The sequence below is a fragment of the Podarcis filfolensis genome (assembly GCF_964270895.1).
Source record: "Podarcis filfolensis genome assembly, chromosome: 3".
NCBI lineage: Eukaryota > Metazoa > Chordata > Lepidosauria > Squamata > Lacertidae > Podarcis > Podarcis filfolensis.
The window spans coordinates 105,825,370-105,849,431 of NC_139606.1; the positions used below are offsets into that span (position 1 = coordinate 105,825,370).

The 24,062-nt window shown below is 43.8% G+C and overlaps 1 protein-coding gene across 8 annotated transcripts in view; it reads left to right on the forward strand.

Moving 5' to 3' along the window:
• Nucleotides 1-24,062, forward strand: part of SLC8A1 (solute carrier family 8 member A1) — a 282,886-nt gene that overhangs the window by 242,371 nt on the left and 16,453 nt on the right. For 4 of the 8 annotated variants that reach the window (XM_083604984.1, XM_083604985.1, XM_083604983.1 and 1 more), the window contains 3 exons: nucleotides 3,316-3,384; nucleotides 7,141-7,271; nucleotides 10,006-10,105. In XM_083604984.1, the coding sequence (XP_083461110.1) occupies nucleotides 3,316-3,384; nucleotides 7,141-7,271; nucleotides 10,006-10,105 (300 nt within the window). The remainder of the gene's footprint in view (nucleotides 1-3,315; nucleotides 3,385-7,140; nucleotides 7,272-10,005; nucleotides 10,106-24,062) is intronic. The other 4 variants (XM_083604986.1, XM_083604987.1, XM_083604988.1 and 1 more) reach the window with 1 other exon arrangement.

The following is a 24,062-nucleotide window of genomic DNA, read 5'->3' on the forward strand; positions in this document are numbered from 1 at the left end:
TAGGTGTGGCTGAATTCAGAAAAAAAATTCCAAGTCCTTTCTCAAGAGTGCAAAGCCTGCCTAGCTACATAAATCACCCAAGCCGTTGCATGGAATGTTTTGAGGGAACAGTGAACTAAAGGAAGAGTTGCACCCCAAGAACCTCTGCAACATTGCAAAGAAATGTGGGAGCATTGCAAAGGACTGTATATGGTTGCATGTTTTGAACTCCCAAACCAGAAGAGGAACCCAAGCTGAAAAGTTCAAAAAGCGGCCTTTACAGATTAAAATTGTAGCGCTGGTGTAGAAAACATTCCCCAACAATGAACCCAGCTTGGATATTTGAAGAAGATGGCCCTCTGTTTTCCATTTGCTAACATCTTGGCTTATTTTTTGTTTTCGTAATCAAGGGAAACGTTTGAACGGTAGGACATCTTGATTTCTTTCATGCAAACTAAGATTAACACTAAACCCACGTACTAAGTAACTAGTGTGTAAACCAAGTTTGATGAAGTGGTGTGATATTACTTTCCGACACACTTAACATCACACGTTTCTGGATAACAGAGTAAGACTTTTTTTAAAATTCCAGTGATTCGCTGGTAATAATTTGAAAGCATAATACAGAGCTATAGAGACCTAGAGGATGGCAGTGGGTTTAAGATTCTTTTGTGCTCTTTAAGGAGCTTTGCTGGCAACACGGCTCCTGGCATAACAGCCAAGGGATCTCGTAGATCAAATCATGGTCTTGGGCTGAATGTTTCAAGGGCCTCTGTGCCAAGTTATCTGCAGCTGTCTTTGCATCAGAATTTACCACCTGAACAAAAGCCAGGAGAGTTCTAAGCGCTAAGGCTGCAGTCCTAACCACCACTTACCTGGGAGTAAGCCTCACTGAAATCAGAAGAACTTACTCCTGAATAGGCATGGTTAGGATGGCGCTGAAAGTCACCACAGTCTTTTTCCTTATTATCACCATCGCCCAGAATATCTGCCCACCACAGCCACCAGCTGATTTAATTGTAGGATGCATCTAAAAGCTTCAGAATGGTGTTGAAAAATATGGTTATGAATGGTAGTCCTAATAAAATAACAAATGGCCCGATGCATTTCAGGCAACGACACACGGGAGATACGTTGTCTTTGTAGGAGAACCTTGGTCTTTTGACTCTGAGGAAGGTTATCAACAAAAACACAATGGGCATTTTATTGTTCTGATGGGACTATTAATATTGAATAAATATATTTTTCAGTACCATTTTGAGGTTTTGCCTCTTCTTTGGCTTCTTCCAGCAGCGGTGCAGAGTAGAGCACTGTCTCTCGGGCCTTGGATTAGGGCTAAAGCCTTGCAGCTCAAAGGTTCATAGAAACCTTAACAAACTACCATTCCCAAGGGTGTTTGTGTGTCGGGAAACTCCTGCTGATAAATGGAGTGTAATGAAAAGCAGCAGGCCTCCACTTTGTGCTGCCACTGCTGCTGGAAGGTAAGCTTTGGGTAAGGTAGAATAGAGACAGTGGCTCACTAAGTGAATCGAGAGACCTCTGGGTCTTGTCGTTGCCCCCAATGACATAACCTGGAGCAAAACCAGGCCTGAAGCTTAGAAAGAGGAAGAACTCTTAAATGAACAGCTTTGGACCCATTCCAAATCCAACCTAGTTTAGCTCATTCCAGAAAAAGACAGGGGAATTTTACACATCCCTTGTACCGAGCAATTATTTTTGAACAACGCCTATAATAGACACAGATGGCTTAAGCATAATCTACAAATAAATAGCTTCCCCTTGCTAAAGCTCCGCCTCTCCTGTAAAATGACTTCTTACTTGAAGGATGAAGAGCTCTTGTGCAGAAGAGTTTGTTTTTAAGAACTGCCTTTAAGAAGTGAGTACTTAATGGATTCATCAGCCACTTCTTTCACCAAAAATGGGATTTAATTTTTCAGTAATCTGTAAGGGAAATCATGTCTTTGGAAACAAGATCATCTTAGACTTGTTCAAGGCAAATTTGTTAATGCTTACTTTGAATTAAGTTCCAGTGACAAAACAAAAAATTTTTTTCCTTCCAGTAGCACCTTAAAGACCAACTAAGTTAGTTCTTGGTATGAGCTTTCGTGTGCATGCACACTTCTTCAGATACACACGTCTGTACCTGTGCAAGTTTCTTGGTGAGGTTGATGGACTTCCATTTCATGCGGCTCAATGTGGTGCCTTCCATAGTTCCAGTTACAGATAGGTAGCCGTGTTGGTCTGGTCTGTACCTGTGCAAGTTTCTTGGTGAGGTTGATGGACTTCCATTTCATGCGGCTCAATGTGGTGCCTTCCATAGTTCCAGTTACAGATAGGTAGCCATGTACTAACTTAGTTGGTCTTTAAGGTGCTACTGGAAGGAAAAAAAATTTTTGTTTTGACTATGGCAGACCAACACGGCTACCTATCTGTAACTAAGTTCCAGTGAGGTTTATTCCCAGGTAAATGTGCATAGGATTGCATCCTAAATAGAATTTAATGCTGTGATAAAGATAGCCATTCACTTTTAAACACTGCCCCGTATGCCATCCACAGAACTTTTGCAAAGCAGCTTTCCCCTTATAATTTAAGAAGCCTGCCTGTTCTAAGAACTTACTGATGTCTTTGACATTGAGTAAGGTCAACATCTCAGTAACAGCATTATCAAGCAGACCTACCAAGGGTCCTTTATGACTCTTCATGTCTCCTGAAATTGCCAGAACTCAGTGGAGTTCTGTTAATCTCTCCCTGCTCTTTACTCCATGCTTCTCCACCAGCATCGACCAGGTGAGCAGATGCAGCCAGCCCTTCAGCCCTGAGGCTAAAGGAGCACTTTATAATTTATGTATTTCTGTTAACTTCTCTTGAGAAATGTCTACAGCATAGCTATGGCTCTGAGGAACCCAGGGGAAGATTGGAACTGCATAGGAAAGAAGAGAATGATAAAGACTGCATTAAAAATGTACAAGTGCCCATTCGCTGTAATCATTTTTTTCCCCCTCCTTGAAATCTTAAGCTGCAAAATTGTGATTGGAAATAGATTTCCATTAGGAGGCCACCATTTCAAAGGGGACGAGTAGCAGTCTAATCTTTTGAAGCACTTGAGCAGGCTGGCTGGGACCTCATTCATGGCTCTGTTTATTCTTGAAAATGCGGGAAGGCGGTGCTTGAGAGTCCGCTGTGGGAAATTGTCATAGCAATAACCTCACATGAAGTTGCCATTCACCAAGCAGATACTTTGCAGCTAACCAAATCTAACAACACCAAGTGTTAAACCGGCCACCAAAACTCAAAGCAACCTACTTATCTTTTACTTTTTGCCAATCGTTTTGCTAGGCAAACCTGTCTTCCGGAAGGTACATCCTAGAGACCACCCCTTTCCTTCTACTGTAATCAACATTCAAGGTATTCTGTTTGCCAGGGTCCCTGTTCCACAGATAATGTGCATTAGCAATAGCTTAGGACTCCATCTATATGGTGCATTGGAGCAGGCACTGTTTCTGAGACCAGTCAACCTCACAGAGCTGTTTTGGGGCTAAAAAGTGAGGTGAGGGGCGGGGAATAAACCTTCACCAGCACTAGGATCGGGGGTGGGGCTTATCTGGGACCCCCCCAATATTTTATTCAAGTTGGTTCCCCTGGTAGTAGCAGTTATCAGGGAGCAATTTAGAGAGAAGTAGGGTGTGCATGATTATTCATTATATGAGGAATGCATAATGATGAGCTGAGCTCCTGACCTTCCTTATATAGGAACAAATATATAAGCCATCTATGAAGTAAGATTTAGGACTGGAACTCTAAGCCCTTTTCATCCCTCTGGCCTTATAGGATTCTGACAGTTTAAGGATAACTGCTTTTGTCTTATAAAATAGGGAGGTACAGTATCATTCCAATCCAAATCAGCCCAACTTATAACCCACAAAGTTGAGCCCAACCTTCAGTCCTAGAACCATAGTATTGTAGAGTTGGATGGGACCATGAGCCCCCTCTAGCCCAACCCCCTGTAATACAGGAATCTTTCGCCCCAATGACCCTGCAATTAAGAGTCTCGTGTTCTACCAGCTGAGCTATTTATGGCAGCCTATTTTTGCTGCCTGCCAGGTAATATTTTGTCAACCCTAATGCCTGAAATTAAACGGTGTCTCAGAGGCAAAATCTGCTCAGGTTCTCTTGGGGCACTGCCCTTTCCCAAGTCTTTTGTGATCTTCTTGCCTGCCTCAAGCACTTTGGCATCATAAATGAAAGATGAAAATGCCACACACACCCATCTTTATCAAACCCTGGAGCTACTAGGTCTTTTCATGAATTCTCAGCCACTTTGCTAGATCAGAGTCAGCCTCAGTGGACAGCATCCCCTGCTGTTTGGAAACAACTGGGTCTCTTCACTTTTTTCTGCAGACTTTTCTCTCATTGCATGTATTCTTATCCTTGGGTGGGGGAGCTATTTAACTCTCCTATAATGCCCTGGAGCAGTACATTTTGAGAAATGGGCATAGCAACCAGACCTAGCCACTGCCAGATGGTCCCACTGATGAAGGGGAAGGGTCACCAGGGTCACCAGCCTCACATGGGGAACTACATCTAGGGGCAGATCTGATATGAAACAAATGAAGTTTAAGCTTCATGAAGCATCCCTAATCCTGGAGGGTCCCCGGAAGCAATTAGTAGAGCCAATTTGAGTCGCACAAGTCAAATGGATTACTTTTGTTGTTATATATATTTCAACAATTGCAAAGTTTTGAGAGTCAGTAGCACAGATGTTGTGAAGTTTTGGTGATCTGTCATGGAACAACCTCACCGAAGAAGATAACAGTGGTTACCCTTACCCAGACCTTGTTTCTGGTTGTGAAGGTGGCCCCATAACACTTCAAGCTTCAAGGCCCCAGAAATGTAGATAGGTCAGCCACTGACTGCATCCACCCCCTGCTGTAGTCTATAGCTCAGCCTCTGCCTTCTGCACCTCTCATGGCAGTGAAACCCCATCATCCACGGTTCCTTCCCTTTCTTTGCCATCTCCCTCTGCCACTGGGACTCCTTGCCCATTTGGGGGAGTCACCCTTCACCTCCTTTCCAATCCAACTCCCCCATCCTTTCTTTGGCGTCTGCCGCTCTTGAATAACTTATGCAAGCGTCCGGGGTATTTCAGGGAAAGGAGACCCCTTTCTCTCTGAGCTGGTGCCCTCTGCAAAGCATTGCCCTCTGCCGCCACCTATGGGCTCCTCGTGGGAACGCCAGCACCCACTCCCCAGCCTCTCTGCATCTCCCTCATAGTCCCGCTCTCTCTACAGCAGCTGGTTCAGGCACTTCCAGCAAAAACAAAAAAAATCACAGTTGTTTCCACCCACCCTCCCCTCCATCATCATTGTCTTGGGTAGCATTTGAATTAACAAATTGCTTCCCATTGTTTTTAAACACCAATCAAGTTGCATTAGCACCTTCCAGATTCACTTCTTCCAAAGAACAAAAGTGGCGGGGGGGTGTTACAAGTGGGGAAAGGAAAAGAGAACTGAAGGGGCTGGCACAGAGCAAAGAATTAAATTCCTTCCCAGCAAGAGGAACGTGTGCATGCTCAGACATGAAGAGGGTTGCCAGATGTCTCTTTTCAAAAAGAGGGTGGATTTATTTATTTATTTATTTATTTATTTGGAGTTTCTTATTCCGAAATGCCAGAGACCCACAGAATGCAAGAGGTGTCCCTAACAGCAAAAGTTCAGGGCATTCCATAGGGTACATAACACAGCTCCCCACCACCTCAAAAAAATAAAGAAAAAGAGGAACCCTGAACATTTATTGGACTAAGCTAAATTTGCTCTGAGTTGGGCATGTTAACCAAGGGCTGGGAACAGATTGCCAGTCACCCACATTGGTACTCTTGGGTACAAAATACAGAAAGATCATTTCAAACACACAGTCTGAGCTTGGAGCAAAGTAAACCAGGGGAAGGTTCTTCTGGCAGGCTTTTGTATGAGGGGAACCTGGGGGAGAAGTAAGATATGACTGTGCTGGTGCTGAGTTGCGTGGAAGCAGTTGTTTTTAATCTTTTTAAGTTTGTATGGTTAGTGCATTGTTTGATCATTGTGAACAACCCTGTAGCCTTTGTGGTGTCGGGCGGTCTGTAAGCTACTTAATAAATAAATCACAGTATGAAGGTGGCATGTTTGAAAATACGTGCATTGTACTAAGTAGAGTTGTCAAGGATCTGTAGTCCTTGTCGAGGGCCACTGCACACATTGCACAAACCCAGGTTTGCCTCTGAGTGCGCACCCAGCAGCCATTCACAGCTAGTCCCAATGCTTTAGGAAGCAAGGAGCTGGTGCCATCAAGGTAGGACTTTGGGGCAGAGCCCAAATGCGCTGCTCAGAAGATTGAGCAAGAGGACCTCCAAACACAGCAAGACTGGCTATTTCAAAAAGTGAAACTTGGACACAAAAGTTGTTGAGCTTTGAGCTTTTTTTCTTTTTTTTCTTTCTTTTTTTTTTTTTTGAAAATCAACACTTCCAATGTGGGCGGCCCAGGTTTCCCCAGACATTTTATCCAGCAATGCTGGATTCCAACCCAGCTACATTTTTAGGCGTACAAGTCAACAAATCTTAAGGGTGGTATTCAATAAAAACCCTACTCAGAGTAGACCCTCGATGTACTCGTAGCAGCAAAACTGGGCCTGGCCTCGACAGAATAGCCACTGCTTTGTGATATTTTTATTTGTTTGTTTATGAAAAAATGATATTAAAATACATCATCGTCATCATCATAGTGAGAGGAGTCCCTGTATCAGTGCCTCTCTCCATTTCCTTGAGCTGCCAAAGATTTGCCAAAGCCTAAACTGAGGTATAGCAAGATTGATGTGGCTGAGGGGAAGCAATCACTTGAAATATGGAGACGTTATGAGCCAGTGATCTCATTTGCTAATGCTTCCAGGCAAACCATCTGCAGCAGCACTGTTCAGGCCCCTCGCCATGCAGGCGCTGGCCCCTTGCTTAATGGGCTGTCCTTTTTCCATAACAGATGTTTGCCTGCTTTTGCCATTGCAATGGGGCACATTTGAATATAAATAGTAGATCTCAGCTCCATTTGACAGAAGCTGGCTGTGGAGAAGTGAAAGCCCTATTTCAAAATCTGTAAATTTATTCTTTTCTCTCTCTCTCTCTCCCCACTTTCCAGAAGAGAACGAAGAGAAGCAACCACTGACGAGCAAAGAGGAGGAAGAGCGTCGCATTGCAGAAATGGGGCGCCCTATCTTAGGGGAGCATACGAAGCTGGAAGTGATTATTGAGGAGTCCTATGAGTTCAAGGTGCAGTATGGGCTGCCATGAGCCCTCTTCCCTGCCAAACTATTACAGCCCTCTTTTTGAATCGGGATCAAATCTGTGTAAAATGGCACAACATAAGGCCAGGTCTGTGTTTTCCTGTGCCGAAAAAAATAACAAATTCTGTCCCAAGAAAAGGCAGATTGCAGCATTTAGTCAAGTTATGCTGATTAGGCAGATTTACATAATTTATTCTACCGTTTTTCCCTGCTTTTTGCATGCATTTTCTAATTCTGATCTTCACAAGGAGGGGCAAGGAATTATGCCACTGGAAGCCTTGCTCAGCTGTTCCTCTTCCCTCTGTGGTCTCCCCCCCCCCCCCAGCAATCATAAGGACTAATTTTTTTAAAAAATGACAGCAAACATTCTCAGGAAGTTAAATGATGCACCCAGAACCACGTTCTGTTGGGATTTTTAAAAATGTGCCTGTGTGAATTGAAGGGATATAAATAAGCCTTTCTGAAAGGTGACAGCAACATGCACAAAGTACTTCCAGCTTCTCAGATTGTGAAATATAGTTAAGTCCTATTGTGCATTGTACATGTTGAGATCTCATTTGTTGTAATAGGAGTAAGGTTGTGTGCTTCTGGCTCACTCCCCAAGTCACCTGTCCTGAATAGCTCCACCCCCATTGAGTGTGGATGTTGGGGGGCATGACTAGCCCAGAAACACTATCAGGAGCGAGGCCAACAGTGCCACCCCACTCCTAGCATCAACAGGTGAGAGCCCCACATACGCAGGGCACAGGTACGGAGCTCACTTCTTGAGAGCAAACTTTGGTCTTCCATGCCTTTCAGAATATCGGTTTCTAACCTTATTCATTTGTTATTTATTTTGGCAATTCATAGACGGCTTAATTTAAATCATCTGTAAGAGGTGTACTGGTAGACTGAACTGATAAAGCTAGAAAATCTGTTAAAACGATGGCATCAGAATTCAGTCTTCTGAATTTTTCAGTCTGCTGAAAAGTCTACTGATTTTGATTTCTTTAAAAAAAAAGTATTCATTCGGCACCAGAGGTTCAACAGGGTGGTGGCTTGTCTGATCTCAACTGGAATGGAGTTCCATAAAATTGGGCCCCAAAATTCCTGGCGGATACCAATCCATGGGGGACCACTGACAGTAACTCTCCTGAAGACCTTAGGGATAATAATAATAATAATAATAATAATAATAATAATAATAATAATAATATAATTATACCCCGCCCATCTGGCTGAGTTTCCCCAGCCACTCTGGCCGGCTCCCAATTGAGTGTTAAAAACAATACAGCATTAAATATTAAAAACTTCCCTAAACAGGGCTGCCTTCAGATGTCTTTTAAAGATAAGATAGCTGCTTATTTCCTTCACATCTGAAGGGAGGGATAAGAAACCAAGTGGTCCGTAAGGTACATCCTGGACCACAAGCTGTTAAATGTAAATTAAAACATCCCACCAAAGACTCCAAATTAATTATCCCTCCAAAGGCTTTGGAGCAGCAGAAGCTTTCCTTCCTGCTTCCCTTCATCCTCATGACAACAGCATCCCCATGTGATTTAGGTTGTGAGAGAAGAGAGCAGATCACTCAGTTCACTCTGTGAGCTAAAGGTCTCCTCAGGCCTAAACTAGCTCCCTAACTACTGCACCATTCTGGCTCTTTTCCTTACAGCGGAAACACAGACTGGTCCACAGCACTCACAGTTGTATCACATTTACATTCCGAATGACACATTTATTTCTTTATTTGCATTCCCTGGGGCTATCGTGGGTAAATCAGATGTTGCAGCTTTACACGCTGCTTTCTGTTCTCCATCAGGCAGAATTTTCCATACACAAATAGGGAAGGAGCAGTACTGGCTGGCAGAGTTCACTGCCTCCACATTTTCTGTGTCACTCAGCCAAAATATCCTGAGCGTCTCTTAAATCAAGGATGGTCCACTGGCTCCCAAAGCAATTTTATCTGGCCCCAGATGGCCCGGCTGAGTTTTAATCATTACGTGGTTTTTAAGAAAATCCTCTTAAGTTTCACTTGCAAGGGGGAAGAAGCTATTGGTCTCCGTATGTAATGCATATCAATTTTAGTTAGTTGCATTCTGGGAAATAAAACTACCTCATAAGGGGGTCCCAGCTTCCATACAAGTAGAGAAGATCGATACTAGATGCAGACAAGGGTACAGTCTGACTTAGAGGAAATCAAGGATGGCCACAAAAAGAACTTTTCTGGCATACTGGCAGTTTTGAAGGTATTTTTCAGCAGTTTCCTCACAAGGTGTTGGAAACCGTATCTGTTGTGCATCTGTTCTTCCTCTTTCTTTCACCCCAGCTTCAATCTCTGGCCTTTTCAGTGGAGGAACAGGAAGTGGGTGATATGGAAAGCCACTGCTGGAGGTCATGGAAGTCCACAAGCAATAAGAGCAGACAGTACTAGCTTCTATTCCCGTGTATAGGATTGGACTTCGAAAACATTTATGGAAATTCTTTGAGTGCAAATATTCCAGGCCTTTTAAATGCAAAACGGAGACTTAAAAGCATAATACAAGCAATATACTAATAGGCACATTGCAAACACAGACCAAACCTTCTTTTTGAGCAATATGGAGTGGGGAGGGTGAGTTGCATGTGTGTACATTTTCAGCCACTTTTATTACTTCACAGGGGTTTCAGATTTCTTTCCGTGAGCTCAAGCCTCTGGAGTGACAATGTGCTTAGCTTTCTAACGCATGTCTATCCGTCTGCAGAACACCGTGGACAAGCTCATTAAGAAGACAAACCTAGCTCTTGTGGTTGGAACAAACAGCTGGAGAGAACAGTTCATTGAAGCTATCACTGTCAGCGCCGGTGAGTTTTTCTATTTCTGCACGTGCCATGAATTAGGAAAAGCCCTTCTTCTCCTGGCTTAAGGGCATCAAGTGAAACCTGACCCCAATATACCTAGCTTGCACTTGGCTTTGAAAGCAAAGCAGGTAGAGTTGGTATTCAGGGCTTCTAGGCAAACATCATCCTGCTTTTTGAACAGATTGTGCACTGCAGTGTGTTGAAGTTTTCCGCTACTGGGCTTGGGGAGCAGCACAGAAGAGCAACAACACAAACTCCATTCCTTTTAATGCTGCTTCCATGGGGCTATCATTCAAGACCCACTCATATCTATAGAAGCTGTGCAGTAAACAGAGTTTAGACACTCGTTCTCATGTTGTTCTCTGTGTTGTATGTCCATGTCTACACATGAATGTGATTTCACACATTAACTCAAGGAACATGTGTTTCAATCTAGAGTCATAGCACACCGTAGGGAAAACTGGCATGTCCAGGAGGACATGAGCAACAAGGCAACAAACCAGAACTTAGATTGCTCTGATATGTGGTTTATTACAAAAATGGATAGAACTCAGTTGAAACAGGTTGTTATTTGATTAAATCTACAGAGGAGCTGGGAAAGGTGGAGCATTGTTTGAGGAAGACTAAGGAGGGAACGCGGGTGGCACTGTGGTCTAAGACGCAGAGCCAGGGCTTGCCAATCAGAAGGTCAGCGGTTTGAATCCTTGCGACGGGGTGAGCTCCCATTGCTCGGTCCCTGCTCCTGCCAACCTAGCAGTTCGAAAGCACATTAAGTGCAAGTAGATAAATAGGTACCGCTCCGGCGGGAAGGTAAACGGTGTTTCCGTGCGCTGCTCTGGTTCGCCAGAAGCAACTTAGTCATGCTGGCCACATTACCTAGAAAAACTGTCTGCGGACAAACGCCAGCTCCCTCAGCCGGTAAAATGAGATGAGCGCCGCAACTCCAGAGTTGTCCGTGACTGAACTTAACGGTCAGGGGTTCCTTTACCTTTACCTTTAAGGAGGGGAAAGGAATGCTAATAAGGAGAAAGGAGTGTGATAGAAGCCAAATAGGCATGTGGGAAAGCAAATCAGTTTAGAGAAAGAAGCAAAAAATGTAAATTTCACCTTCCCTGAATGGGTAATTGTTTGGAGAGCTAGAAAGGCAAAGAAAGAGACAAAGAGAAAAGGAGGACTAGACCATGGGTATCACCTCTTCCAAGGTGAAGGGGTGGTGGAGAGTTCCTCAGTAGGACTACTATAAACCAGAAGGTTCTCCTTTGCTGGGGCCATGTTGTATGATGGCTAGGACACTCTAGCTTTGATTGATAGATTGCGTTCCCTTGGGGCCCTTGGAAAGTGAGCATGGCGATCAGGAAACCGAGGTGAGGAGGGAAAACCTAGGAGGGGGGAATCCAGGGAAAGAACCAAACACAAAAGACCACCAATTCTTCGAGGTTCTTCTTAAAGGTGGTGGTGGTGGTGGTGAGGGTTGTGTCTTCCTAAAATTAAGGAACAGTACCAGTGGGATTTTCCCATTATGGGTGGTGGGTGCAGAAATGTATGTGGTGCATTTGTCTGCATCTCCTGGGTGTAGGATCCTAACTTCAAAATAGGTGCTAATGCGCTCAGAGTATTTTTGCACCAGTGGGTTTCACACTGTTGGCTGTATGGTGCCTTTCTTCTTTCTGGTTTGAAAGCACATGATACAGCAAATTTGCTGATACTTAGCAGGATGGGGGGGCACTTGGGAGCCCCACACATTCCACTGTGAGTTCATTCCCTTATGTAAGGAAGACAGGATATATATTTGAGAAGATATCGGGGCAGAATGCAACAAAATTGTGTGTGCAGAATGAGGTTCACTCACACAACAGGACTTCCTCCTCCCCCCCCCCCACATCTTCCCCATTGGTTCCCCATAAATCTGCTCTGGAGTGTTGGGAGAGAAGGTTTAAGAGATGTGGAGTGGGAGGAGAGGGTCGAAAAGTCTTCTTGCATGCATGCACAGACTTTGCTCCACTCACAAACACACCACTTATGCTGCATTCCACCCATAGTATCTATCAGGCATTGGCAAACTCGGCCCTCCAGATGTTTTGGGACTACATCTCCCATCATCCCTACCAAACAGGACCAGTGGTCAGGGATGATGGGAGTTGTAGTCCCAAAACATCTGGAGGGCCGAGTTTGCCTATGCCTGGTATCTATAATCACAAAAGTATAAAAAAGCTTGATTCGGTTCTGCATGCAGCTATAGCACCAATGCAGTCCTGTTCATGAGCTGATGTAAGTTTGGCTTGATTCTCTGGCTTTTATGGAAGCTTCGACAACAGAAAAATAGTCTCTCTGCGGGTGTGTGCCCACTTCAAGATTCCCTGTTGCAATTTGCACAGAAGCTTTTGCTTTGGCTGCAAGTACAGTCCTTCCAGACTTCACCCAGTTTTGATGCTTTTTGTTTTTCTACTGTATCTAGTTTTACCAGAATAAGTAGACTGTCTCTTGGGATGGATCTTACAAAACTGACCTTTAAAAGAAAAATCTCTTATGGGACTTGTGCGCTTGTGCAATACAGTAACAAGTGCTTTCAAATTATCTTTGTGCCAGAGTTCCACTCTGCCAAAGTAGCTCACGTGGCAGTTGTACTAGAAAATAAATGGTTTTTTAAAACAAAAAACACCCTGCAGCATACTAGCTGAAAAATACTAAGAACATAAGAATTGCCTTTCTGGATGGTACCAAAGGTCCATCTAGTCTAACTTCCAGCATAAGAGAAAGAGCAAAAATATGAATGAGAATATGCCATGAGCATATGAACAGTACATTTCCTTCACTTTAATGTAAACACAACCACTCATAAATGAGCTTCTAGGCCAGTTTTCCATGCTTCCAGGAAAGACTAGAGATAAGGCCATTTCTCCTGTTACATGCTTAACAGCTTTCTCGCAATACATGATTTGGGAAACGTTTGCCTGAAGGAGACATTAGCCGGGTCTGCTGCAGTCACCTTCCTGCCCTCCTCAAACCCTGCTATGGTCACAGACAGATGCTCCTCCTCCTCTCCCACATGCCTCAGAGTAGAATTCCCCTGCGGGCTGCTGGCCGTGCTCCTCAAGGCCGAGTTCCTGCCATTCCAGAAGTGGCAGGCCGAAAAAGAACGGCTCAGCAATCATTTGACCATGGAGATAAGAGAGTGATAAATCAAATGACAGCGTTTTATCTTCTGTCACTTTTCCAATGTTCATTCCAAAAGCAGCCAAGTGCAAAGACAAAGTGAGTGTCAGAAACTTTCCCAGCCAAGCAACAACCTCCGTCTGCATTTGAGCCTGTGATACACACACACGCACATGCCTGGATTGCATCTAGGGAGTGGGGTGGTGGGAAATAACTTCATTTATTTTAACTAGGCTGCATTTGGAGGATTTATTGCATGACCTGTGCTGAATAAACAACAAAAAGGACAGATCTTATCTCTAATCCTAGAGTGCTTTTAAGTCACGGAGTCCTTCTGTGCATCTGGAGCATATATTGGCTCTCCGATATTTCTCAGGCTCTTCCTTGCCCCTTAATGCTACTGAGAATTGAGCATGTCTGAAGGAAGCTTTGCCGCCCCCCCCTTTCCCCAAAATTAAGCCTGCTATGCTTGAGATAGTGGAGCTAGGAAGCTGCCTCTCCAACCTCCAGATGTTCTTTTCACTCCCTTGTGACTTCCTTCAGTTAAAGGCTAGACTTGCACCCAATGAGAAACACGCGTTTCCAATGAACCTATTTGCCATGGCAGGGGGGGAGACGACGCTTTAGCAAACTGTCAACTGTTCGCCTTGGAGAATCGCTCTTCAGATTCGCTTGCTGGCGTTGTTTTTGTGCTGCAACATTGCTTTTTCTCAGAGACGAAACAAGTGTTACGTGCAAAAAGTGTGTGCAACGGAAATGTGTGATCCTTTTTTTTTTTCCCTCTGTGGGAGAAGGTGGCTCCAGAGGTACTCGGATAGCAATTGTGGGAAACAGGATGCTGGGATTTCGCTATTCTTAGCCTCTGCTGTATATAAAGCCAATACAGCTGGTCCAAATATTCCAAGCGGTGATGTATACCATGGCCCCAATAGTGGACAGGAGTGGTACTCACTTGACCGCCAGTTGGTCATGTCACTGCTGCTTACTGGGAGGTAGAGAGGGAGAGATGGGGCCTTGGAGAGGTCAGCACCGTGCAGTTGCACTGGTGGAGCCAATCTGGAACTCCCAGCAATGCATTTGCACTCTGCCAACCTATCACCTGCTTGCCTTGCTGCTTTCCGGTAAAAAACAGCAACATGACCACCTGGAGGTCAGATGATCAGTGGCACCCCACCAGACCATCTGCTGCTGCATGGCCCCTGTGTGTATGTTAAAAGCAAAAATATAATCAGTTAATATTGCCCTGTATAAAGCTGAACAGCAGCCTGCAACTTGCCCAGTATCTTACTGAAAAGTTTATTAGTCCCTATTTCTAGACTTTTCACAGCCCATAATATGTGGGTGGTCCAGCAAGATTAGGCTGCATTTCGCTGGATCACAGTTAGAACTGGAAGAGCTATCTTAAAAGAGGAAATGGGGTTTTCTAATCTGGTAGAAGTTAGTTACTCAGCCATTTTTCATTGATGACGGAGCCCTGGAGAAATGACTCTATCTCACTGCTTCCTTTGTGCCAGAATGACAGCTGAAGATCCTAAGCTAATAGCATTCCTTTCTTTCAAAGACAACTCTTTAATATGCCCTTTATCTGGTCTTTTGTTAAATATAATTTAAATAATCTTGATAAAGTTCACAACTTATTTCATTTTTAAACAGCAAGCTCGGGGGAGGGGGGTTCCCCCCTGTTCCAAAGTCTCCTGTATCTGAGTTGTTCATTCAACTCTGCTCTGAGAAATTTAAATTTATCTACATGGTGTCAGCCTCCACCACTCGCCGGGAAAATAGAAGGCTCTCCCTGCTTCAAAAAGAATCTGGCCTGTGACTATTAGCCCTGTAAACACTTTGTCTGGGTTATCCTTCGACAAAATGGCATCCTTCGTACACCTATAGTGGGAGAGCTGCTAATCTGTTGCGTCGGGTCATGCTGCTGATACAATGTTCAGTGGCTCAGCACCGAAAGGACAGTTCCCACACCACTGCCCCAAGGTACTGTCAGGGCAATTCCATTGTTGGCCCCATGTCCTGTTTGCAGGCTTCCCATAGGCATCTGGTTGGCCACTGTGAGAGCAGGACACTAGACTAGATCCAGGAGGGTTTTTCTCTTATCCTCAGGCTCACCCAGTTCTCCCAAATGATAAGAAGTTCCATCACTTACCTTGGGTCACTGGAATATCTAGTTTATTTGCAGTTATACAGGTTGAGCATACAGTGGTACCTTGGTTCCCAAATGGCTTGGCTCCCGAACAAATTGGCTCCCAAACACCACAAACCCAAAAATGAGTGTTCCGGTTTGCGAATGTTTTTCGGAAGCCAGACATCTGACGTGGCTTCCGCTGCTTCTGATTGAGTGCAGGAAGCTCCTGCAGCCAATCAGAAGTCGTGCCTTGGTTTTCGAACCGTTTCGGGAGTTGAATGGACTCCCAGAATGGATTAAGTTCGAGAATCTTAAACACATGAGCAAACGGCCATAGTTCACTTCTTTCTCTGCAGACCTTCGCAGAGACTGCCAGCGCCATTTGGGTGAGGAGCAATTTAGATCAGGAATTGACATGGGTAGGAGGTTTAAATAACTTCTCCCCCGTAACCATTGCTGTGAGAAAATTGGCAGCGCCTCCCCAACACCTGCCCATAGTTATTCCACTAGCCAGAGGATCCAGTCATGCAGTTCCCATATAACATGTAATTTGGTCTCCATTAAAAACTTGCTTAATTCACTGTTGCAGGTAGTGACTGATCAGTAGTACCAATGTGGAGTCTGTGTTGCAACGATTTCCTTCCTGCTTCCAAACTATTGAGTACTAGTGGTTTTGCTGGTGATCTTTGCTTCTTCCAGTACACTGATATTAGTTTGCCTGTCTTCCCAAGTGATGTGTAAAATTTTTCAGAGACACCGTTGATAGAATCTTTTGAGGAGTTGGAAATGGTGTTTATAAGTGGTCCATGTTTCACAAGCATATAGTAAGGTTAGTAGTACAATAGCTTTGTAAACAAGCATTTTGGTTTCCCTGTGAAAGTCCCGGTCCTCAAACACTCTGCACTTCAATCGGGAGAAAGCCGCACTCACAGAGCTCGATGCTGGGTTTCGGCATCAATGTTGGCCCTTGTGGAAAGATAACTGCCTGGGTAGGAGAAATGATTGACATTTTCCAACGTTACACCATTGAGTTGGATTTGTGGCACTGCAGAGGGGTTATTTTGTACTTGTTGGTGCAGCACTTTGGTTTTTTTGGATGTTGAGGGATAGGCCAAGCTTTTCAAAAGCTTCTGCAAAGATATTTAGGATGGTTTGGAGGTCATCCTCTGAGCGTATGCACACTACGTTGCCATCAGCATGCTGAAGCTCTGTGACAGAAGTTATGGTAACCTTTCCCCTGGCTACGTAATTCATTTATGCCCCATTCTAGCCAATCAACAGAACGGCTCTAATTGACTTCAAAGGGAAAGTTGTCAATGTAGCACTGCACATTTTTTTTCCAAAGAGGCCATGATCAGATCAGTTTTGTCTCCCATATGAAGTCCTTAATTGCTTATCCTGTTCTTTATCTATTACTCTGTAATGAAACTCTGACACATGAAGGCCATTTTCTGGATTGGCTTTGCAGTCTCAGTGGTTCGGAATGCTTTTCCTGTAACCAGAGAAACATTCTATCAGTGCCACCTTGAGAAAGTCAGTGTTATTGGTCCCTGGGGCTTCATTAGAAATGTCAGCATATTCTGCAGCAGTATCTATCGAGACGGCTTGTCAAATGGCTGTTTCAAGTGAGGAGCTAGAAGCAGGAGCATATGGTGATGGAGAGGAGTACTTATACCACATACCTGACTCCCAATAGACTGACCTTGACTAGGGCAACAGGTTAAAAACTTGCCTCTTGTTCCATCAGACTAACATTCTCGCTGATTAAAGGAGAATTCAGATGAGCAGGGGACTCCTGAGTCAGAGCGGGGTGGAAATATGTCGGAGCTGGTTCTATAAACTGTCTATTCTCAGGCTTCCAGAGACCCATCACCTACACGAATTGAAAACTGAACACACTTGCGGGTTCTTTTTATGTCAATGTTGCTGTGCTCCATTAGTCTTCAATTAGAGTGTGGTGCTCCAACCCAAGTTAACTAGTGTCATTGCTACTTTTCGTTTCTGAACAGTAAGAGAAGAATGGAGAAAGAGGGTTGGGTGAGTTGAAGCAGATAGTGAATAAAAATGCATGCAAGCGATGATTGCTATGACTTACTAATCCAGAACCATCAATTTACAGGGCACATTACAGAATTCCTTAAACAAAAACCCAGTTCCAATGGGCCTATACCCAGAGAGTTTATAACAAAAACTTTGGTCACTTCCAGTTGACTTGTTTATTGAACATTCATCCCGACTTGTTTGTGGGGAGATTAAATGCCATCAGGTACTTGTTGAGCATTCATCCTGATTTGTTTACAGGGACGTTAGACGACCTTGTGCCAAGCAAACCTAATTCTGCACTTTCCAGTTTATTTTCGCATCACTTTCCTTATTGCAAAGAGTCTTTTGTAGTGGGCAGGGGAGAGCGGGCTTGTTGCACAAGAGATCCAAATCAACTTCAGCTGTGCAGCCCAAATTTGGTGGTATGTAACTGAATCCCACCCAGAGCCAACCAACTCATGGGCAGCAGGAGCCACAGGGACAGCAGATCCCAATGTTTATTTCCCCTTGTTCCTGGTGTGGCTCTTCACTCATCCCTTCTTTCCTCACCGGGGGACCACCATTTTGTGGTTCACCTCAGGTGTCAAGATGTCTTCAGCCAGCCCTGATCCCACCCAAAAAACAGTGACAGCCTGGAACTGCCTTTAGACAATGGGGCATAAAAGGGAGAAAGAGTCAAGGTTAGCCAGAGGGGAACATGAGCAAATGGAGTTACGCATACTTAAGCTTAAGCTTTAGTTACACCTGGATTGAGGATGCTGAAAGATGCTACAGGGCCTGTGTCCAAGCAGAGCTCTAGCCACTCTGCCATACTGTCCAATGCTTGGCTACCTTCGCCATCATTCATGTATACTAATTGCGAATTCAGGGGCTGACTTATGATGGTGATAAAACTGAAAAGAGGCCACTGGGAGAAAACAAGGAGGCACCCACATGCTTGAGGGAACTGCAAGGTTTGCGGAAGTTTAACAAAGCGAGAACCTAAAAGGTGGGGGGAGTTAAAATCCGAAACAAAAAATGCTCATTGAAGACTGAGCATGCTCAGTAGCCATGGAATGCTGACTGACTGTTGTGGAAGGGAGGGTGGAATGGAGTATCCTGGAAGAAATAATAGCTGGTTGGGTAGAATCCTGAACTCCACACTGCAACATTTTTCAGTGTTTTCTAATAAGCCAAGGATAAGACATTAGAACTTCTTGCCCAGGGAAGCCTACTAAGCTCTCTCCCCAATAGCCTTCAGGAGACGGGCAAACATGTATATTGTTTTGTAAGGCCTCCAGTGGTTTATCTGGGCCCTGTTTTGGCTGGTTGGGATTTTACTCCTTGCACCGGCTGCTGTTTCATTTTTATGAGTAGCTCCATCAGAGGTTCTTTGGACCTTAAAAGGCATGATGGAAATGAATTATTTGTTACTAGTAGCAGTAATAATAGATTTCATCCCGGTGATTCTGCTTTTCACAAGCTTGGTTCTCAGTAATGTTTACTCAGCTAGCAGGAAGCAAGATATTTCACAAGTATGTTAAAATGAGCCCAATAGTCACTCAAGGGGAAAGTCCCTCATCCTCTTCATGGAACAGTCCTTTGCTTCCGTAGCATCTTCAGCCATGTCTTTTGCTTGCAGAATTCACTTCAAAGGAAGGAGCGTTGTGCTGAATTCTGTATCTAGCCATTTCCATCAGCCTTTTGTTTCTTAATGCCCAGGGAGCCACTGATCTAAGTTCTTTTAATATTAACCTAAACAATAAATGGCTCGTAATAGCTTGGTGCTTGATTCCCCTAATGGATTTTTGTTGTCCTGGTCCCTCATCTCTCTCCATAATGTACTTTGACAGAATTAAGCATCAAAAGATTTCCAAGGTGAGCTGGGAGGGTGACTCTATACTTATTCATACAAAGGTGGTTGTGTTCATGCAGGGTTTGGGGGGTTTTTTTCTTGGTAAGTGCTTGAAATCTTAGTGCTTTCAAAAGTACTTAAAGCACTTTAAAGGAGCTCTTGCCACCACCACCCACAGCAAGCTCTGTGGTAGCTGGAAATTTCATAATCCCAGAACATATGAAAATCTGAAAATTTTGAAACCATGCTAGCAAACTGTTGCCTTCGTGCATAATCCTCACATGCATGATGTGCCAAGCAGCATTCGTTGTGAGTTTTGCTTCGCAGTTCTCCCATCCCTCTCGTTGGGGTTGTCATGCATGTCAGCCTCTTGTGACCCCCTCATGTGTAGGACATGTGTTAAAATTATTCAGTAGATGGATAAAATGATTGCTAAAAATTCATAGATTACCTAACTATTAGGGCGTCTGCTGGTTTATCATAATGCAAATAATGCAGAGTGAGGTGGCACTTAAACTGTCGTTCAGCCTAGACCAGGGGTAGGCAACCTAAGGCCCGGGGGCAGGATGCGGCCCAATTGCCCTCTCAACCTGGCCCATGGATGGTCCAGGAATCAGCATGTTTTTACATGAGTAGAATGTGTCCTTTTATTTAAAATGCATCTCTGGGTTCTTTGTGGGGCCTGCCTGGTGTTTTTACATGAGTAGAATGTGCACTTTTATTTCAAATGCATCTCTGGGTTATTTGTGGGGCATAGGAATTCGTTCATACTTTTTTTCAAAATATAGTCCGGCCCACCACATGGTCTGAGGGACAGTGGACCGGCCCCCTGCTGAAAAAGGTTGCTGACCCCTGGTCTGGACACTGAGATCCAGCTCCTTCTGGTGGTTCCCTCGCCGCGAGAAGTGAGGTTACAGGGAACCAGGCAGAGGGCCTTCTCGGTGGTGGCGCCCACCCTGAGGAATGCCCTCCCAAGGAAAGAAGATGTCAGGGAGATAAGTAACTATACACGCTTTAGAAGATATCTGAAGGCAGCCCTGTATAGGGAAGTTTTTAATGTGTAATGTTTGACCATGTTTTTGTATATGCTGGAAGCCACTCAGAGTGGCTGAGGCAATCCAGTCAGATGGGCGGGGTACAAATAATAAAAATAAAAAAATAAAAAAATATTAAACTCTTTCTCGCCAATTAACCATTCTTCCCCACAATCCTCAGCTAACCCCACCCCGGCTAGTCCCCTCCCCTCAGCCAAGCATATTTCTGAGCTCACAATCACCTGGAAAAAATATTCACTTGGGGAGTCGTGGTGGAGAAGAATTAGCAGGCAGGTGATGGATTAAACATACCAACCTCTAATTCCCCCCTATGAATTCCTCAACACAATTCTGGGATTCCTATGATGGCTACCTATACATATTTATCTGGAAGTAAATCCTACTTTCCTTCCGAGTAGGCCTGCATAGAATTATACTCTTAATCTTCCCTGTTTGTAGGATTTTGCCATTCTCTGTTGACTTACAAAGCCCTCCCAACGCAACAACATTATTTCTGGCTATTCCAGAGTAGATTGAGAGTGAACTGTTGGAGATCTGTTGACTATTGTCACTAACCAGGAAGAAAGGATTTATGTTGTGTGTGTTTGGCGAGGTGCAGGTTTCTTTCTGCACTGCAAGCACCACTACATTAAGGGGAAAACAGAGTGGCATTTTCCTTTCTTCGCAATAAAACGGATCATTACCCTACTGAGAAAATGTGGCAGCCACACAGCGAGGGCACCTGAATGCTCCAGGCTTTAACAGCTGTCCAGTGTGCTCCTCCTCCCTTTTTGTAAGATTATATAAGCTGGTTCTCTACAATGCATCAAGAACAATCATTGCACCTGCTTGACACAAACGGGGGGGGGGGGTGGGATGTAAAAATGTTCTGTAACAGTTGGCCTTGTGGGTCAGGCAGAGAGGCTGGAGTCATTGGTGCGAGGACAGAATGGCCACTCCGCTAAGCCCCATTTTCAGACATTATGTGGGGCAAATAAGGAAATATAGCAACTTGCAGAGAACAATAGCAAAGTGGGTTCAGCTGGAAGAAAATTACATGGGAGTGGTTGGGAAGAGGGGCTTGTGGGGTCAGAGAGACATCCCACCCCCTATGCAATCTTTTGCTCTTCAGTCATGCTAGGACCCCTGTCCCTGGGGCATTTCTGCATTTAAAAAGACAGGCTTCTCCACTGTCACATGTAGTTTGCCCATAGAGGTATAAGGTTTGTGTAATATTTTTTTAAGCAGTGGGGCCTACTCTGGAAGCATCTTCATTACAATCAGTCCAACATACCTTTCCTCTCCAGTGTTAAGCTCAGTGGAGTGGGGCAGTGTGATTCTGCAAATTTGATACAGAAGTCACCCATTGCTGTGGCTCATCCTCAGCTTCTCCTCCCATAATCACCAGTTCTCAGAGCAGGAACATTATGAGGGTGGGGGAGGGAAATAGATATATATTACCTGTGTGGTGTAATTAATAAAAGAATTGGCTGGATCCCTAGATCCAAACCACAAGGCTAAACAAACTCTCCAGTAAGAGAGCCCCAGCAGAGTTTAAAAGTCACAAAATGTGCAGCGACAATGACATGTTGGGAATAGAGGTTGTTAGACCCTTTAAATACCCTGTTTAGTTCACTTACAGCACTCCCCCTCTCAAAATGAACAGATCACACCATTAGTAAGTCGAAAATGCTTTACTTGCAAACTCCAAAGGTCAGATTCATGTGTTATTCTATGCAGCAGCAAGAAGAACACAGGGTTACAAAATACAGAATAATACTTCTGACCAGACGTGTTAGCCAACTTCTTCACCAGTGGTGAGGGGGGAGTGATCTGAGTCTAGCAATATGCTTCTATGGTCTAAATCACTTCATGCCTTAACCAGCCCTAAGCTTGATAGTTATATTTAACTGCGATTCCTCACACCTTATTCATTGGCACACTTTTAAATAAAACAGGTGTGTTGGGTCTAGGGATGAGGGAGACACTCTGTTCAGCTCACATTTTTAATGCCCAATTCAGACTTCCTAAAGCAGCACATGAACTGAAATATCCATCAATCAGAGCACTTCAATTAAAAAATGTATATTAGAGGAAAGTGTGCATAACAATACATGTCTCAATGAAAATAATATTTAAAAGTGCATTGCATTAAGGAAACTTGCTTACAAAAAAAGTCTATATGAGACAAAATTGCATTCAAAATGTGTCCATTCAGAGCAAAAATACTAAAATGCTGACAGATTTTCATGAGGGCTCTTTTAAAAATATCTGCAAATTGGTGCAGAAATGGGGCAAACTGAACTTAAGAGAGGAAAGCAGAGAGACTGAAAGAAACCGTAATTGACAGGTTCATCCATCTCTAACTGGGTTCATGCTCTGCTACACCAACCAGCAAGGGAAAGAAAGATGTGTTTGTAATTGGGACACTGCTGAGAAGTGCAATGAATTTAATGGAACTTTAAAAACTCTTTGGGATATTTAACAGTTGAATTTTACCTATTGCTCCTCTGCAGAACCATCCAAGAAGAGTGAGTAACGTGTTTGTTTGTTTGTTTGTTTGTTTGTGTGTTTTGCTCTTTTCTCTCTCCTTTTATTGCTCCTTCTCTGCTCTTACTTCCTTTACCTCTTTACAATTTCAGGTGGTAGGCTGGTTAACTGGGGGTGAGGGGAAAATTTTGGCTTGGGAGGTGTGTGACGGTGTGGGGTGTGTTCTACTTTGTGTTTCCATTGCATGTATGATTTTCTCATTGCTGATGGGTCGTTTAATAAAACAGTACCAACCGTTATTAACAAAAATTAAATTGAAAAGCCAGAAAATGGCCACATTCAAAAATCAAAATAAAAACCATAAACCATTGCGCCCACTTCACTACTACCTGCCAGTGCTGCAGAGAAACAAATTATGATTCCTAGTTTTGCTTTGCATTCAAATCAGGCATCATGGGGTTTTTTGATCCAAGAAACCACAGTCTACGGTCAAGGTTTGTTCTTGATCCTAGTTTATTGGAGCAAAACATACAATAATCCCCATTTGGGATGTAATGCTAACTAGGATTCATAGTTTGTTCTCACTATATGATAGTGGGGAGGAGCGTAACATGAGCACACATTCATAGTATACCATTAACTATGGTTTACTTTGACCTGAGATTTCAAGTGAAGCGGGGGAATAGAGATGTGCAAAATAATGCAAAACACAGGAGAAATAAATAGAGATAAAGTATTAGATGATTGATCACGAGGGCACAATTTTCATCTGTGGGTTGTGAGTTAAAGCCATGCTTTATGCAATATGAACTGAAAATTAAAATATTCAAGATGGCCTTTCCTTGTAACCATGAGTGATAACCTTTGTTTATTAAGCTGCATGCTACCTTCCTTCAGTTTGTTAAAAAGGCACCTATGGTAAGGCTGTGCTTAATATGTAAATATTTATATATATATTCAGTTAATGAATTAAAAGAATATATCTAGTGGATTGACAGCCCTGTTTCAAAAACCAGCCTTGCATATGTGCCTCTGCAGAACCTCTTTTTTTAAACATAATCATAATTATCCTGATTCTGTGAAATGTTGAGGTGATGGACAGTGAACATAATGCAAAGAAACCACCTTATTTGTCTGCTTCATTACAGCAACAACAACATGTGGATTTTTGTGTACCAACAGCTTTGGGGAGGAGCAGGTGTGCGCTGTGGGTAGTGAGGCAGTGTGCCATTTGGAAATCCTGTCGCACTGTCAACCAAAGTGGTTCAGGCCATA